The 14,749-nt window shown below is 45.2% G+C and overlaps 1 protein-coding gene and 1 long non-coding RNA gene across 2 annotated transcripts; one reads left to right on the top strand and one right to left on the bottom strand.

Moving 5' to 3' along the window:
- On the bottom strand, window positions 1-906 carry LOC147817554 (uncharacterized). The gene is made up of 2 exons (XR_015436266.1): window positions 767-906; window positions 1-202 (listed from the first exon to the last, which is right to left on the bottom strand). It is a non-coding gene; the product is annotated as an uncharacterized LOC147817554 (long non-coding RNA).
- On the top strand, window positions 895-12,524 carry selenbp1 (selenium binding protein 1). The gene is made up of 12 exons (XM_023393646.2): window positions 895-985; window positions 4,797-4,850; window positions 5,797-5,909; window positions 6,305-6,490; window positions 8,462-8,582; window positions 8,704-8,886; window positions 9,877-10,058; window positions 10,304-10,382; window positions 10,471-10,592; window positions 10,683-10,775; window positions 11,009-11,127; window positions 11,441-12,524. Exons 1-12 carry the CDS (start codon window positions 982-984, stop codon window positions 11,601-11,603), a joined length of 1,419 nt encoding a protein of 472 aa, XP_023249414.1. The 5' UTR covers window positions 895-981; the 3' UTR covers window positions 11,604-12,524.
- The last annotated feature ends 2,225 nt before the right edge of the window (window positions 12,525-14,749 follow it).

Raw genomic sequence — 14,749 nt, 5'->3', positions numbered from 1 at the left:
TTGGCCGACAAGGTTTTATTTTCTTTGCAAAGAAAAGGTCAATCAACATGCGAGCGGTTCAAAATGAAGAAAGACCCCGAGCATGGGGAACCTTGAACATTTATACTTGAGGGAAAAGGGGCCCCCCCCCCCCCGGGATGTGTTTCACGTCCTTTGTCTGCTGTGGGGTCGGCTTCTTACCCATGGTGTGCTTTCACACCCCCTGAAGTGTGAAGTAAAGAGGTCTAGTTAACACAATTTAAAATACAAAAGTGTTTGACTATTGACGAGAAAGGGAGAAGTTGGGTGTCTCAGGTAGTTGAAATGCAAAGGAATTCAATTTACAATTACAATTAAAAGTCTGATATCTTGGTGAGAAGGTTGGAGGTTGGGTGTCTTACAAAGAAGTTGAAATTACAATGACAGTAGTAATAACAATGATAAAATAAAATGTGTTTATCTCACAGTGAACAACTTCCTTTTCCTTTTGTTGTTTTAAATGCAAGACAAACGCCCCCCCCACACACACACACACAAACACATACACACACACACACACACACACACACTTTATGATTCTGATGGACTTTGTATTGTTTTGTTTCCCTACTCACACTGAATTGTCAGGTTGTCACATAAATTTAATTTCACATGCTTTAAACTTCAGCTCTGTGTGTGTGTGTGCGTGTGTGTGTGTGTGTGTGTGCGTGTGTGTGATCCCTTCACTGACAGTCCATTAAAATCAGCTCTTCAGATCAAACAACAGAACCGCATTCACATTTAATACCATCTTTAGACTGAGGAGTGAGACTCTGTCTGGGCCTCACGGGGTTAACAGTCAGGTTGTACGACCAGCGTGTGAGGCCCACATCTCCTCTCTGATTGGCTGGTGTGAAAACTTCTAAACTCCACCCTCCTGGTTTTTCACAGGATCTGGTCTGAGGGAACCCAGACCGGCTGACAACAGGACCTGCAGGAACTGATCAGACCAGCTGCTCAGACATGGGTGAGTTCATTTTTATTTCTTCTCTTTAATCATCCCTCCATCACCTGTCACTCATTCATTCACTCATTCATTCACTCATTCCTTCACTCACTTGTTCACCTGCAGCTCCTCTTTGTCTCAGCTGTTTAAACCTCATGTTTTTCCGTGGGGTCTGGTTGGAGCAGAGCTGCAGCTCCTGACCTTTGCTCTGTTTCCTGTCGTCAGCTCAGAGTGTGAGGAGGGAAACTAAAGGTTCAGTCCGACAGTTTGTCCAGGTGTCTGAGCTTTAAACAGAGTCACTTACACTCTGAAAAAGCACAAACACGAAAGAAACAAGCTCCAGATCCAGAAATGAATAAAAATGAATAAACTGCGATACTCCTTAATTTAGCTCCAGGTTTTGTGGAATTACAGGCGACATGCGATTGGCTGACAGAGTGATGGGGGAGGAGTCAAAAGTTTAAACATTTTAACTTTTTACAGATGAGAAATTCTCCAGGTGATAAAGAGGAAACGCAGCAGATTTGAATCAGGGTCAGGTGTTTATTCAGGTTAAAGGGACATGAGTGTGTGTGTGTGTGTGTGTGTGTGTGTGAGTGTGTGTGTGTGTGAGTGTGTGTGTGTGTGTGTGTGTGTTTTATCATTATTATTTTCTCATATTTTACCACACAGAACAGCAGGATGAAGTATGTTTGTGGTCCACCTGAAGTTAGCTTCACCCTGGTTCCCTCCACAAACAGCCAATAGGATTTCTCCGTTGTGTTTTGGATTATTCGAGAAAATAACAACAGTTTCTGATCCTGAGGTTTAGTTCAGCAGGATCATCTTCACTAATGAACATCACTGTTTGATGTTTGAGGCCTCAAAACAATCAGAAGTAAAAAGCTAATGTTGGACTATAAACCAACTTCACCAGGGTCACATGACGTCAACATCAACACCACTAAAGTTCAGCTGGTAGTTTGATTCCGCTCTGACCTCTTCTACAAAACTCTTTCCTCTGACAGAGTTAGTAATAAAGTATGAACACGAGTCTGTAAAGGTGGACCAGTGAGTTAAAGAGGCTGTAAAGGTGGACCGGTGAGTTAACGAGGTTGTAAAGGTGGACCGGTGAGTTAACGAGGTTGTAAAGGTGGACCGGAGAGTTAACGAGGTTGTAAAGGTGGACCGGTGAGTTAAAGAGGCTGTAAAGGTGGACTGGTGAGTTAACGAGGTTGTAAAGGTGGACCGGTGAGTTAACGAGGTTGTAAAGGTGGACCGGTGAGTTAACGAGGCTGTAAAGGTGGACTGGTGATTTAACAGGGCTCTAAAGGTGGACTGGTGAGTAGATCGGTGTTTAACGTTCCTGACAACCTCTGTAGCCTCGTTAGCAACCGAGACGTAAAAGCTTGAGGAATCAGGACTGGAGTATTTACTGATGTGTTCTGTAAAACGTGAAAATGTCTTGAGCTTGTGTAAATCTCTCAAAAACCCATCAGCAGTCATCTGAAGTGACTTTAATCCCGACGTGTCGAGGCAGAACGAGGATTAGAACCTGAGTCGTTAATAACACTGGAACTGGAACTCAGCCAAACAGAAGCTGTCACATTCAAACTGTCAAGACTCAAAAACAGACAGATGTTCTCACGTTTCCCGTCGTGATGAACTTGATCTGAAGGCTGGAATTACCTGAAGCTGAGTTCGACATGTGATGGAGGAATCGCAGCTTTGGCGTCTGTGTGGTTGAGGTCCTAAAGGAGAGCAGTGGTCAGACCTCCCCTCCCCCCACCCGACTGCTGAGGTGATAAACTGAGCATGTGTCGGGAATCTGACTCTTACTGAAAGGTGTGTGTTTTTCATGACGGAGGCGACGCCCCCTCTGACCCTGTGACCTCCCTGTGTGCGGAGACGTTTCCCTCCATGTTTGTTCTGAGTCATGAAGGAGAGAAACTTTTCCTCCTCTCATGATGTCGCTCCAGTTAAACATGGACAGATTTCGAGCTGACGTCTGATTCAGAAAGTTTCTATTCCAATGTTGTGAAATATTGTTTTATTTCTACATGACTGTTTTGTTAGTTCACAGTTTCAAACCCCCCCCCCAACATGTGTCACCTTGTGACTACGATGTCAACACAATAAGATTCAAACTCTTGAACTTGAAGTTCAGTTTGATAAAAATGCAGCCGATGATAAAAAAAACGTTCATTCCTGTAAAACAAAATATTTGAATAAATGCAGCAGCTGATCTCTTCCTGTTGGGGGGAGGGGCTAATTGCGCATGTGCAGTATGACATCACTCTGATTGGAGGCCGCAGTGGCCGACGTAGAGCTGTAGTTTCCTGGAAAGTAGTTTATATATAATGAAAATTACCGAGACAGGAAGTGAGTTTTACTGCAGTTTTATTATCTGATCTGAACTGATGAAGGTTAAAGTTCAGATAAACCTGAACTCAGGTTTAAACTGGAAACGTTCTGTGTTCAAATCATTTACTCTGGTTTGATTTTAACCTCCTTTACTGGACAGCCAGTGTGTGTGTGTGTGTCTCATTTTAAACAGAGATTTTACACTTTATTAATTCAACTGATCGATCATCAGAATTGTTTCTGATTAATTGTCTTTTAGATTAATTGATAAATTGCTGCAGCTGAAACTGAAAATCAGGAATGTGACAATTTAAAGCTGCAGAAAAACAGAGGCCTGTCCCTTTAAATCTGAAGGCAGAGAGTGTATGTGTGTGTGTGTGTGTGTGTGTGTGTGTGTGTGTGTGTGTGTATTATGTAATGCTGTGTTCACAGTGGAGGGGACATTAGTTCACATGGATCCTCAGTAGAGAGCAGAGCTGCTGAAGCTTTTTGTCCATCATTTTTTTCCTTAGTCAAAACTCAGGTTCAGGGCGGGCTCACATGATCGATCACGTGTCTAATCAGGAATAACCAATCAGACATATAGATCGACCCGACACCTGTCACATTGAACATGCAGTTTTTTCACTGGTTTGTTTTTCTGTAGAATTCATATTTAAATAGATTCATCTACAGAGAACTGATCAACAGTCTGATTTATAATCAATCAATACACACACACACACACACACACACACAAACTGACACACACACTCACACACACACACACTCACACACACACACACACACACACACACACACACTGACACACACACACACATCATCACTTTATCTTCACACTAAAGTCAAGTTTCACTCTGAGATCCATGAAATCTGAAGGAGGCTGTGACAGGAAGTGACAAGAGGACACAGACAGACAGACAGACAGACAGACAGACAGACAGACAGGAGGACACAGACAGACAGACAGGAGGACACAGACAGACAGACAAACAGACAGACAGGAGGACACAGACAGACAGACAGGAGGACACAGACAGACAGGAGGACACAGACAGACAGACAGGAGGACACAGACAGACAGACAGACAGGAGGACACAGACAGACAGGAGGACACAGACAGACAGGAGGACACAGACAGACAGACAGGAGGACACAGACAGACAGGAGGACACAGTGTGTGTGATGATTCGGGGGGGGTTGTTGTTGTTTGTCAGCTGCTGTGCTGTTGTATCTCAGGTGCGTGTCAGTCAGAGCCTCCTCCCTCCTCCTCTGGGTTTCACTGATAATTGAATCACTAATAAAACACCTGTCGAGTTGTGATGAGGTGAGGTGAGGACAGAGACGAGGAGCTGCTGATCCACCTCAGACCACATCGTCCGGCCGCGCGGACACGTCAGCTGTGAGCTGAGGGATTCTGGGAGTTTGAGGACCGAAGCGTGACCTGTGTGGACCCGATGTCTCTGACCTGTTGTTGTGTTTTCTCAGCCAGCTGCTCAGGATGTGGACCGGGATACCGCAGCCCGCTGGACGCCATGAAGGGTGAGACAACTGTCTTTGTTCATGTTATCAGTCATTGTCCAGAGCTCCTTCCTGAGACCCCGTGTTCCTCTGAGGCCACACCCACGACCACCATCAGCCTCATCTGACCTCTGATTGATAAAATCAGCAGTGACGGTCTGTGCTATTCCTACAGCTACAGCGAGAGTTCATATGAGTTCATGTTTCTGGTCTGATCTGCTGCAGGAAGAAAGAATGATGGTCTTGAACCAGAACCAGAACCAGAACCAGAACCAGATCCTGTTCCTGCTGTAGATCTGCAACAGTCTCAGTTTAAAGCTCCATGTTTCTTCTTCTTCTGTGTTTTATTTGAAGTGTTGATCCATCAGAAGATATAAAAACCATCTCAGTGTAGTTTTACATCTCCTCTCTCAGGCTTCTCTCTGGAGCTCTAGTAACAACAGGTCGAGCCTCTCTTCTGATTGGCCGACTGTTTTCTGAGTGATCCAATAAAAATATAGCAGATTTCAGGTAAATACACAAATCCTGTCAAGGTTTGGATGGTGGGTCCAGAGAACCCACTCTTGGTGGGACGTGTCGCGTCGCCGAACTGCAGTGTGGTTCTGTTGCTTCGCTTTTCTTGTGGTACAAGTTCAGAAAGATTAAACTCTTCAGCATCAGCCAATCAAATCACGTTTATTCAGAAGTCCTGAGACCACGTGGTGGGTTCAGGTCCAGAGGTTTTTTACGAACCAGGACACAAACTGAAGCCTGAGGGAGTTGTAGTTCACTTTAGCATTGGTTGACAGCTAGCATAGCACATTATCAACCACCGCTACTAAATCAGCTTCTATGACGACTCTCAAACGTTAAGCCAGCGTGTACGTGTGAGTGCTCTGTGAGACCTGATGGATTCATGGTTCTGTAGTGGACTCTGGGGTCCAGGTCTTTCAGCTCTGAGTTCAGTTTACTGTGTTTGTGGTTGGAGGTCCTCGGGAGGAGATCGTCTACCTGCCCTGCGTCTACCGCAACACCGACATCCTGAAACCCGACTACCTGGCCACCGTCGACGTCGACCCAAAGTCTGCCACTTACTGCCAGGTAGACCCGGTCATCCTGCTCCTGCTGACTGTCTGAACCGGACTTGTGCTGAGTCCAGTACTACACCTTCTTCTCCTGCTGCAGTTTGTTGTTTTAAAGTCTGAACCAGTGCAGCTCATACTGAACTCTTCATCAGCTTCTTCATCAGCTTCCTCCTGCTGCTGGATCGGCTGACATTTCTTAACCCTCCTCCTCCTCCTCTTCCTCCCCCTCCTCCTCCTCCTCCTCCTCTTCTTCTTCTTCTTCTTCTTGCTTCAGGTTGTTGTTTCTTTCTCCTCTGAAAACTCTTCAACCTTCAGACTGACTCTTAACTTTCTAAACTAGCTGGCTGAAGTAAAATTTAAACCTCTCCCTATAGTTTGACCTGAGATGACCTTTGACCTCTGCCCTCTCAGGTGATCCACCGGCTGCCGATGCCGAACCTTCGTGACGAGCTGCATCACACCGGCTGGAACGCCTGCAGCAGCTGCTTCGGAGACGCCTCCAAGAAGAGGAACCGTCTGATTCTGCCGTCGCTCGTCTCCTCCAGAGTCTACGTGGTGGACGTCGGCACGAATCCCAGAGCGCCGCAGATTCACAAGGTATGAACGACCTGCGGGCGGCTCAGCCAATCAGAACTGATTGTGTGTTGACCTGTGTGAGGTCGAAGTTCTTTGTTATTGATTATTGACAGTGTTGTTTATCAGCTCAGGCTGTTTTGTTCTTTATATACAAAATCTACTTCCTGTCTGTCCGTCCAGAGTCAAACTCGTGACGTGACCATCAGTCATCAGGCTGTAATCAGCTGTCAGTCCTCACTGGTTTCACTGGTTTCACTGGTCAGTTGTTTAAATTCTTTATGAAAGTAAATTCTATAATCACCTGGACAGCAGCAGCTCACCTGAGATAAACCTGAAGTTTCAAATAGTTCTGATGATTCTGAAGAGAAGAGTTACGACCCGCCTCCTCTGAGGCGTTTAAAGACATTTGGACAAACAGAATCTGTCACCATGTTCTTTGACCCGGTCCAGGATCAGAGTCTGGACTCTCAGTAAAACCTGAAGCTCGTTTCTGTGGAGGCTGTTTGTTCATCCAGATTCACTTGAGACTGAAACCTGTTGGCACTAACCGACCCCGGATCATCACCTGCCCCGAGGCCCCGGGTCCTCAGGGGCCTGAGAGCTCCACGTTCACTGTGGACCAATTACTTTCTGCTAATTTGATTAATTGCAGATTTGTTTGGTAGCACCAGTGAATCACAACATGAACCACAGGACAAGCTGGGGGGAGGGGGAGGGTTCATGAGGCCCACAGCTGGATTCTGTCCTGAGGCCCCATAAAGGGTTGACTTGGTCCTGACCATGACGTCTGAAAACAGTAGGAGGAGGAGAAGGAGGGGGAGGAGGTTCATCCTCAGTTCAGGCTGCAGGATAAACTCTGTCCCAGCTGCTCTTTAGAAAACTTAAAATATTTTAAAGACATTTGACTTGTTGTTGAATCATTTAATCACCAGTCCTCCTCAGAGACCTCAATGAACCACTGAAGGGTTTATAAACAACAGAGAGGATTCTGGGACAGCTGAGTGAGTCAGCACCTCCCAGTCTGAGGTCCTGGTGCTCTGCTGGAAACCTGTGGATTGACTCACTTTACCATCTGCCTCAGTAAAAACATGGTTTAACTAAAAGTGAAAGTCTAGATGAGTCATGTTCTGGTGTCCATTATCATCATCATCATCATCATCATCATCATCATCAGTGTGAGCTCTACCTGTGACTGTGACAGGTGTGACCTTTACATGTGTTTTACTCATTCAGCAGCCTCAGTGTTGAGGTGTGTGTGGTGAAGATCAGTGTGAGTCTCAGACCACCGTCAGTCTCTCCCTCTCTGCCGCCTCCTGACACAGCTGCAATAACTCACACTGCGCCAGAGAACAAATCTTATACAATAACAAGACGAGCAACGAGCTGTGGTTCAGGATTGTTTCAGACTCCGACTGTAGTGGTTCAGGGGGAGCAGTGGATCTCTGCTCCAGGTCTCGGCTGCGGTCCAGGTCTCTGGTTTGTGACTAAAAGAATGAGAACCACACAGTTGATATCAGTTTCCTTGGCAGGAGGTCTGAACTCGGCCTCAGAGGAAGATCAGTAAAGATTTCTGCCAGTAAAATAACACTCACAAGGCTCTGGTTACTTCCTGAGCCCCCGATGATACAGATACAGAAAATTACATTTATATCATGGAAAATATGACCTGAAGAAACTTTGACCAACTCCCAAACTCTACAAAGTTCTTACATTTTGAAAAACTGTGTACGGCAGAGGAAAGTAAAGTCACTGCCTGTTGTGTGATATGTAATTTAAACTGCAGCCCCAAAATAAAGACTTAAAAAGACTCAAGTCAGTAATGCGGGGTCTTAGGTTCTGATCCAAGTCAGTGTCCAGTCAGTACCACAGGGTTCTAGCTTGGATGCTTTTATTGTGAAGCAGTTTGTGTCTTTTGTTTTGAAAAGTATTCTGTTTTCCGTGGTGGAAATGAAACGTTCCAGTTGTGTTCATGTTGTGGTTTGTCGTCTTCAGATGGTCGAACCTGTGGATCTGTACTGGAAGTGTAACCTGGCGAACCCTCACACTTCTCACTGTCTGGGCAACGGTCAGATCATGATCAGCTGTTTGGGAGACCCGTCTGGTAACGGCAAAGGTGAGACCTCCGGCGGACTGGCTCCTAAATCCTCCTCATGTAGACAGGAAGCTGAGCTGATTGTTGTCGTGGCGACCTCTAGTGGACAGTCTCAGTGTTACACCCGCTGTCGTCCTCTCAGGTGGTTTCATTCTGCTGGACGGTGAGACGTTCGAGGTGGTCGGTAACTGGGAGCACCCCGGTGACGCGGTGCCCTTTGGGTATGACTTCTGGTACCAACCTCGACACAACGTGATGATCAGCACTGAATGGGGGGCGCCAAAAGCTCTGGCTGGTGGTTTTAATCCAGCCCACGTCATGGAGGGTGAGTCAGGAGGAAAACCTCCGTCTCAGTGTTTATCCAGGCGCCGTCATCCCTGACACTCCGGATCATCGGTCCTGATCCGGAGTTCTGTAAGAATCCTCACTACAATCAGCACCACAGGATTTTAGGTTCCCTTTAGACTTCAGTCAGTACTTGAGGTTCTAGTTCCCTGTCGGTTTCTGGTCAGTAACACAGGGTGATTAGTTCTGAACCCAGTAACACTGAAGGTACCAGGCTCTGATCCCACTAAGTCTTTACAGTACTGCAAGGTTCAAGGGTCCGACTCCACTAAGACTCCTTCAGTACATCAGGGCCAAGTCTCCTGTGAGGGTTCAAGGTTCATGTTTCAGTAATCCTCCAGACTGGGTTTTATATCCAGGACTCCAGATAGGACCCAGGACTTAAAGTTCCTATTCCATTAAGACAGTGGTGCAGAGAGACAAACCAGTTGTTTATTTTATGACTAAAGCATGACGGTTTCAGCATTTCATCTACACACCCCAAGGTTTTATTTCAGACATGGAGGCAATTTGCCTCTGACCTCTGGTGACGTTGAGAGGTCATTTTTCCAGTTTTTACCCCATTTCCTCCGTTATAATCATGTGTAGCTTTGTTCTAATAAAGAAGCTTATTTGCTGCAAAGACCATGTGACATCATTTTTCTTAGAGAAAATTTCCAGGTGTTAATGCAGCTAAAGCTTGTTAGAAACATTGACATCTTCTGCTGTTTGTTCTATGGAATCACATGACTAGCTAGCACATTAGCGAACACGCTAATCAGCAGCTAACATGCTAATTTTGTCTGGACCACACTCGTTACTCCAGGAGGCTCCGCCCTGTCCCAGAGGTCACATGTCTCCACGTCTGAAAATAAACTTCCTGGTTTATAGAAACATGGAGAAAGGTGGTGGTCTGGTTCTGGTAGGGATGAAGATGTTTCCTCTCAGTTCTAGAAATGACAGAACCTTCTCATCATTCTTGGCGTCCCAGGTCACTACGGCAGCGCCCTCCATGTTTGGGACTGGACCACCCACAGGAGGCTGCAGACGCTCGACCTGGGTGAAGAGGGAGGTATTCCTCTGGAGGTCCGGTTCCTCCACGACCCCGACGCCACCGAGGGCTACGTGGGCTGTGCTCTGCCCTCAACTGTCTTCAGGTTCTACAAAACACCGGTTAGTACCACAGGATTGTAGATCGCAGTGAGACTCCAGTGAGAACCTTAGGGTTCTAGGTTCTGGTCCCCGTCAGGTTTTAAGCAGATTTAACCCTGATTCACCAGAACCAACGATCACAGTAGAACCCTGTTAAAACACAGTGATACATGAACAGTTCCAGAGCCGGCTCCAGAGAATGGGCTGCAGCCAAGTCTCAGTCCAGGTCCGGTCTGATCCATGTGCCTGGTTTTGTTTTTAATCAGAAAGGTGACTGGGCTGCAGAGAAGGTGATCAGTGTTCCCAGTAAGAAGGTGGAGGGATGGATGCTGCCTGAGATGCCAGGTGAGTCTGTCTCACCTGTTACCTGTCTGTCTGACCTGTCACCTGTCTGACCTGTTACCTGTCACCTGTCACCTGTCTGTCTTTGCAGGACTGATCACAGACATCCTGATATCACTGGACGACCGTTTCCTCTACTTCAGTAATTGGCTGCACGGGGACGTCAGACAGTATGACATCACAGACAGGAGGAAGCCCCGATTGGTCGGCCAGGTGTGATGATGTAAAACCTGTCCAGTGATGAAGGTGAACAGGTAAAAACCTCAGAGTGAGACAGCTGACTCACCTGTCTGTCTGTTCCAGGTGTTTCTGGGAGGAAGTATCGTCAGTGATGGACCAGTCAAAGTCCTGGAGGACCCTGAGAACCAGCCACAACCCCCCCCACGCATCATCAAGGTAACACAGACAGGAAGCAGAGAGACAGGTGAAGATGGACCTGTCTGTCTGTCCAACACCCTGTCTAATGTCCTCTACTGGGGTTTATCATTTATTCATTCATCTTTCTGATTGATTGTCCCTGCCCACCCGTCTGTCTCTCACCCGTCTGTCTCTCACCCGTCTGTGTCTCACCTGTATGTCTCTCACCCGTCTGTCTCTCACCGTCTGTCTCTCACCTTTCTGTTTCTCAGGGGAGGCGTGTCTACGGAGGTCCTCAGATGTTGCAGTTGAGTTTGGACGGTCGGAGACTTTATCTGACGACGTCTCTGTTCAGCAGCTGGGACAAACAGTTCTACCCTGACATGGTCAAGTACGTACAGCACTGACACTGCTGCAGTACTACTGTAACACTACTGTAGTTCTACTGTAATACTACTGTAGTACTACTGCAGTACTGCTCCATAATACATTTTAATGTTCATTAATTTATTGCTTAATTAGCCCAATAACATCCCATTAAAAACACCTTGATGACATCACAACAGAACTAAATGGTTTAAGGTAAAAAGTTCAGTTTCATGGATGGACACTGTCTCATTAGATACTGTAATGTCTGTGTCCACATACTTTTGGCCACATTGCGACCCTTGTGACAAGCCTCATCCTCTCTCCTCTCTGTTCAGGGAGGGGTCGGTGATGATGCAGATCGATGTGAACTCTGTCAGCGGAGGTCTGTCCCTGAACAAGAATTTCCTGGTGGATTTCGGTAAAGAACCCGACGGTCCGGTTCTGGCCCACGAGCTGAGATACCCGGGAGGAGACTGTACGTCTGACATCTGGGTGTAACTGGATCAGACAGGATGTTAATAACTCCGTTAACACAGGGAGAGGTTTTTCTCTTTAATGGTCCCATCAAGAAAAAACTATGAAAAAATATTTTTACTAATAGGAATCGTTTGTTTTTAACTCTGAGCCTTAATGAACAGTCCAGACGTCACTTCACAGTAAAAGTTCATTTTCTCATTTCTGTGAAATAAATCATCAAATCAACTTTAATTTGACTTTTCAATGTAACAACAAAACTTAATGGTCACATGTAAAAGTACAAACAGACGCTTTAACATCTGACGGGTATTAAAGTACCATAAACAACAATTAACAAATATTACAATCACTAAAGAATGATAACAAGAGCAGCAACAATAACAATCTTGCAGTTTAATTAATCGCAGAAATCTATCAACAAAAATCACCCATAATGCAATGTTAGGAGTGTGTGCTGGTGAAATAAAAAACAGATTATAAAAACATCTAATATCAACATTATTAATAATAATAACAATAATAATAATAATAATAATGAGATAAAGAAAAGGAGAAAGTAAATAAATAAAAATTAATTTCCAGCAAAACTTTAATGACACACAATTTAAACCCATGAAATAAAAAATATTTTACATTTAACAATCATGAAATATTCTTTAGACAAATAAACAAAAAGATTGTATTGGTTGTATCTAACAGATAACACTGATCAATACTGTAACTGAACTGTGATTATTCCCAAGATCAGGTGTTTGATCCTGGATTCACCTGATGACTGGATTCACAGTTTGTAACCAGGAAACTTTGACATAATCATGTTCTGTAGGGACTCATTAATATTCAGTGTCATATATTACAGCAGGTGAATATTCATGAGACTTTCTCCTTCACGTCAGCTTTGTTTTCTGTGTCAGTGAAATTAAACTCAGCTTTTTGACCTCACCTGGTGTCCCCTGGTCACTTCTGTTTCCTGCAGCGCCTCCTGCTGTTCAAACTGTAAACACACGATGTTTCAATAAAGTTCAGTGTCTGATTTAATAATAATTTCTCATTATTTAGTCTCTTTTGTTTCCAGTGACAGACTCAGCAGGTGTTTGGTTCAGTCCTGACTGAGTCTGTGACGTCAGTCTGTGATGTCCAGGTGTGATTCGGCGCCATGATTGTTGTGGTTTTACTGGATGAATTTAAACTACACTGTCTGTATGAACCGCTCCAATATGGCGACGGCACAGCGATACCTCTCCGGTGCAGCAGGTGGCGGTTAAAACAACTGAGTCAGACCGGAAGTAGTGGCAGAAGAAGAAAGGAAAGCCGCCCCCTGGTGTCTGTTAGCAGCGGCTGAGATGAGGAGAGAGAATCAATGGAGAAGAACTGGACATAAAACATCTCTTCAGAGCCACTGAACCATCACCAGGTAAAACCGACTCACCTGGACACTCTTTGACACGACACTGTACCTGAAGAGCTGAACCTTTAATGTGCCGGACACAGCGTTAGCTTAGCATAAAGCTTTGGAAACAGCTGAGCGGATTTAGCAACAGTTGGCCTGATACATGTCGGGTAATGCTAATGCTAACAGTATTCGTGTTAAAAACAGCAGCGGACCGTTGCTTTAGCATGTAGCTAGTCAGCTGGTGTGTGTTCAGTTTGTGTTGGAAGCTAATGGTGCTAATGTTTAGTTAACGGGTTAACGGTAACTGCGTCTTAACCAGCAGCTCGACAACTAACAACCTGAGTGAGCCGACGTCAACACCGCAGCTGTCGGTTAGCTGTCGGTAAGATGCTAAAGGCTGTACCGGAGCTGTTGAAAAGTTTAATTTCTCCTGTTTGAGTTAGCCTTGTGCTAAGCTAACGGTAGGCTCAGCTCACCGACTGGAGGATTTAAACTTTTATGGTTTTGTTCTGGACTCTGGTGGATCAACACCGACACAGACTGAGACGCGTTCACGGACTCGGATCAAAACAACACGAGTCCAGATTGAAAGAAACCAGTAGAAGATCAGATGATTATCAATGAGGGAAATTAAATCTGAAACTTTATCAATGTTCTGAGTGCCAGCAGATTTTTGTTTCACGTTTATGGAGACAAATAATGGATCAATAATTAATTCTGATGTTATGTTTTAGATCAATAGATAAATGAATCTCTGAGGAGGAAGGACAGTTACAGTAAAACACTCACCAATCATCAGTGACGCGAGGAATAATAAAATATATCAGATTATGTACAGATTTAAAGTGTAAGTATCAGCCACTGTAAACAGTGTGACAGCAGCTCTGTTGTAGACTGCACAGTGTTCAGCACCTGAGGGGTTAATAAGATAAAGACAGAATAACGAAGGAATGTGGGATGAAGAGATACAAACCCTGTAAAGACGTGTGTCAGTATGACAGTCCAGTCAAAACTACTGGTCCTGGTTCAGCTTCAGGTCCTGGTGCTGGTCCTGGTCCTGGTGCTGGATGATTCAAACTGTGGTCATGGGGAGGAATTATACTTAATATAATTAAAAAAATACACTTATGTGATGGTGATATAGTTAAACGGGTTTTAGACAAAAGGCAGGTAATGTGTAAACAGTTAGAGGACTAGTTAACTCCAGGTTAACCCGTTCAGATTCTCATAGACTCTACAGTTGTTGAACATGAACTGAGATGTTTGACTGTCCATCAACGTCTGAATCATGTGATCATCAAACATAGTGACCCAGACAGTCTGCAGTCCCCCCCCCCCCCCCCCCCCCCATTGGGGGATTGTAATCTGCTGAGTGAGATTACAGCCTGACACACACACACACACACACACACACTGATGATAAACAGCTGCTGTCAGTGTTTCTCTGCGGAGCTTCACTGTCTCTAAACATCACACTCATCACATTAGATGTTACTAATATCATTGATGACTGGGCAGCTGTCTGCAGTGATCAGCTGGTCACATCAATGATATCATTCAACAGTTTGATCACAAAAATATCATCAGTTTTTAATTACCTGAACCACATTCACCCCCCCAACCCACCTGACCTTTGACCTTTTTTTTGTGTGTGTGTGTGTTTCAGCGGAGGAAGGGTGGAGCTTCCCAGCGGCCATGATGGAGGACACAGAGCTGGAGCTTTCCCCCGCCCCCTCTGATCAGAACAGCCCTTCCCCCTCCCTATCCATCTCCT

This window comes from Seriola lalandi, unplaced genomic scaffold, assembly GCF_002814215.2.
Source record: "Seriola lalandi dorsalis isolate HSWRI2012SDOR001 ecotype SW California unplaced genomic scaffold, Sedor1 jcf7180002054941, whole genome shotgun sequence".
NCBI lineage: Eukaryota > Metazoa > Chordata > Actinopteri > Carangiformes > Carangidae > Seriola > Seriola lalandi.
This window is presented reverse-complemented; position numbering and strand designations above follow the sequence as displayed.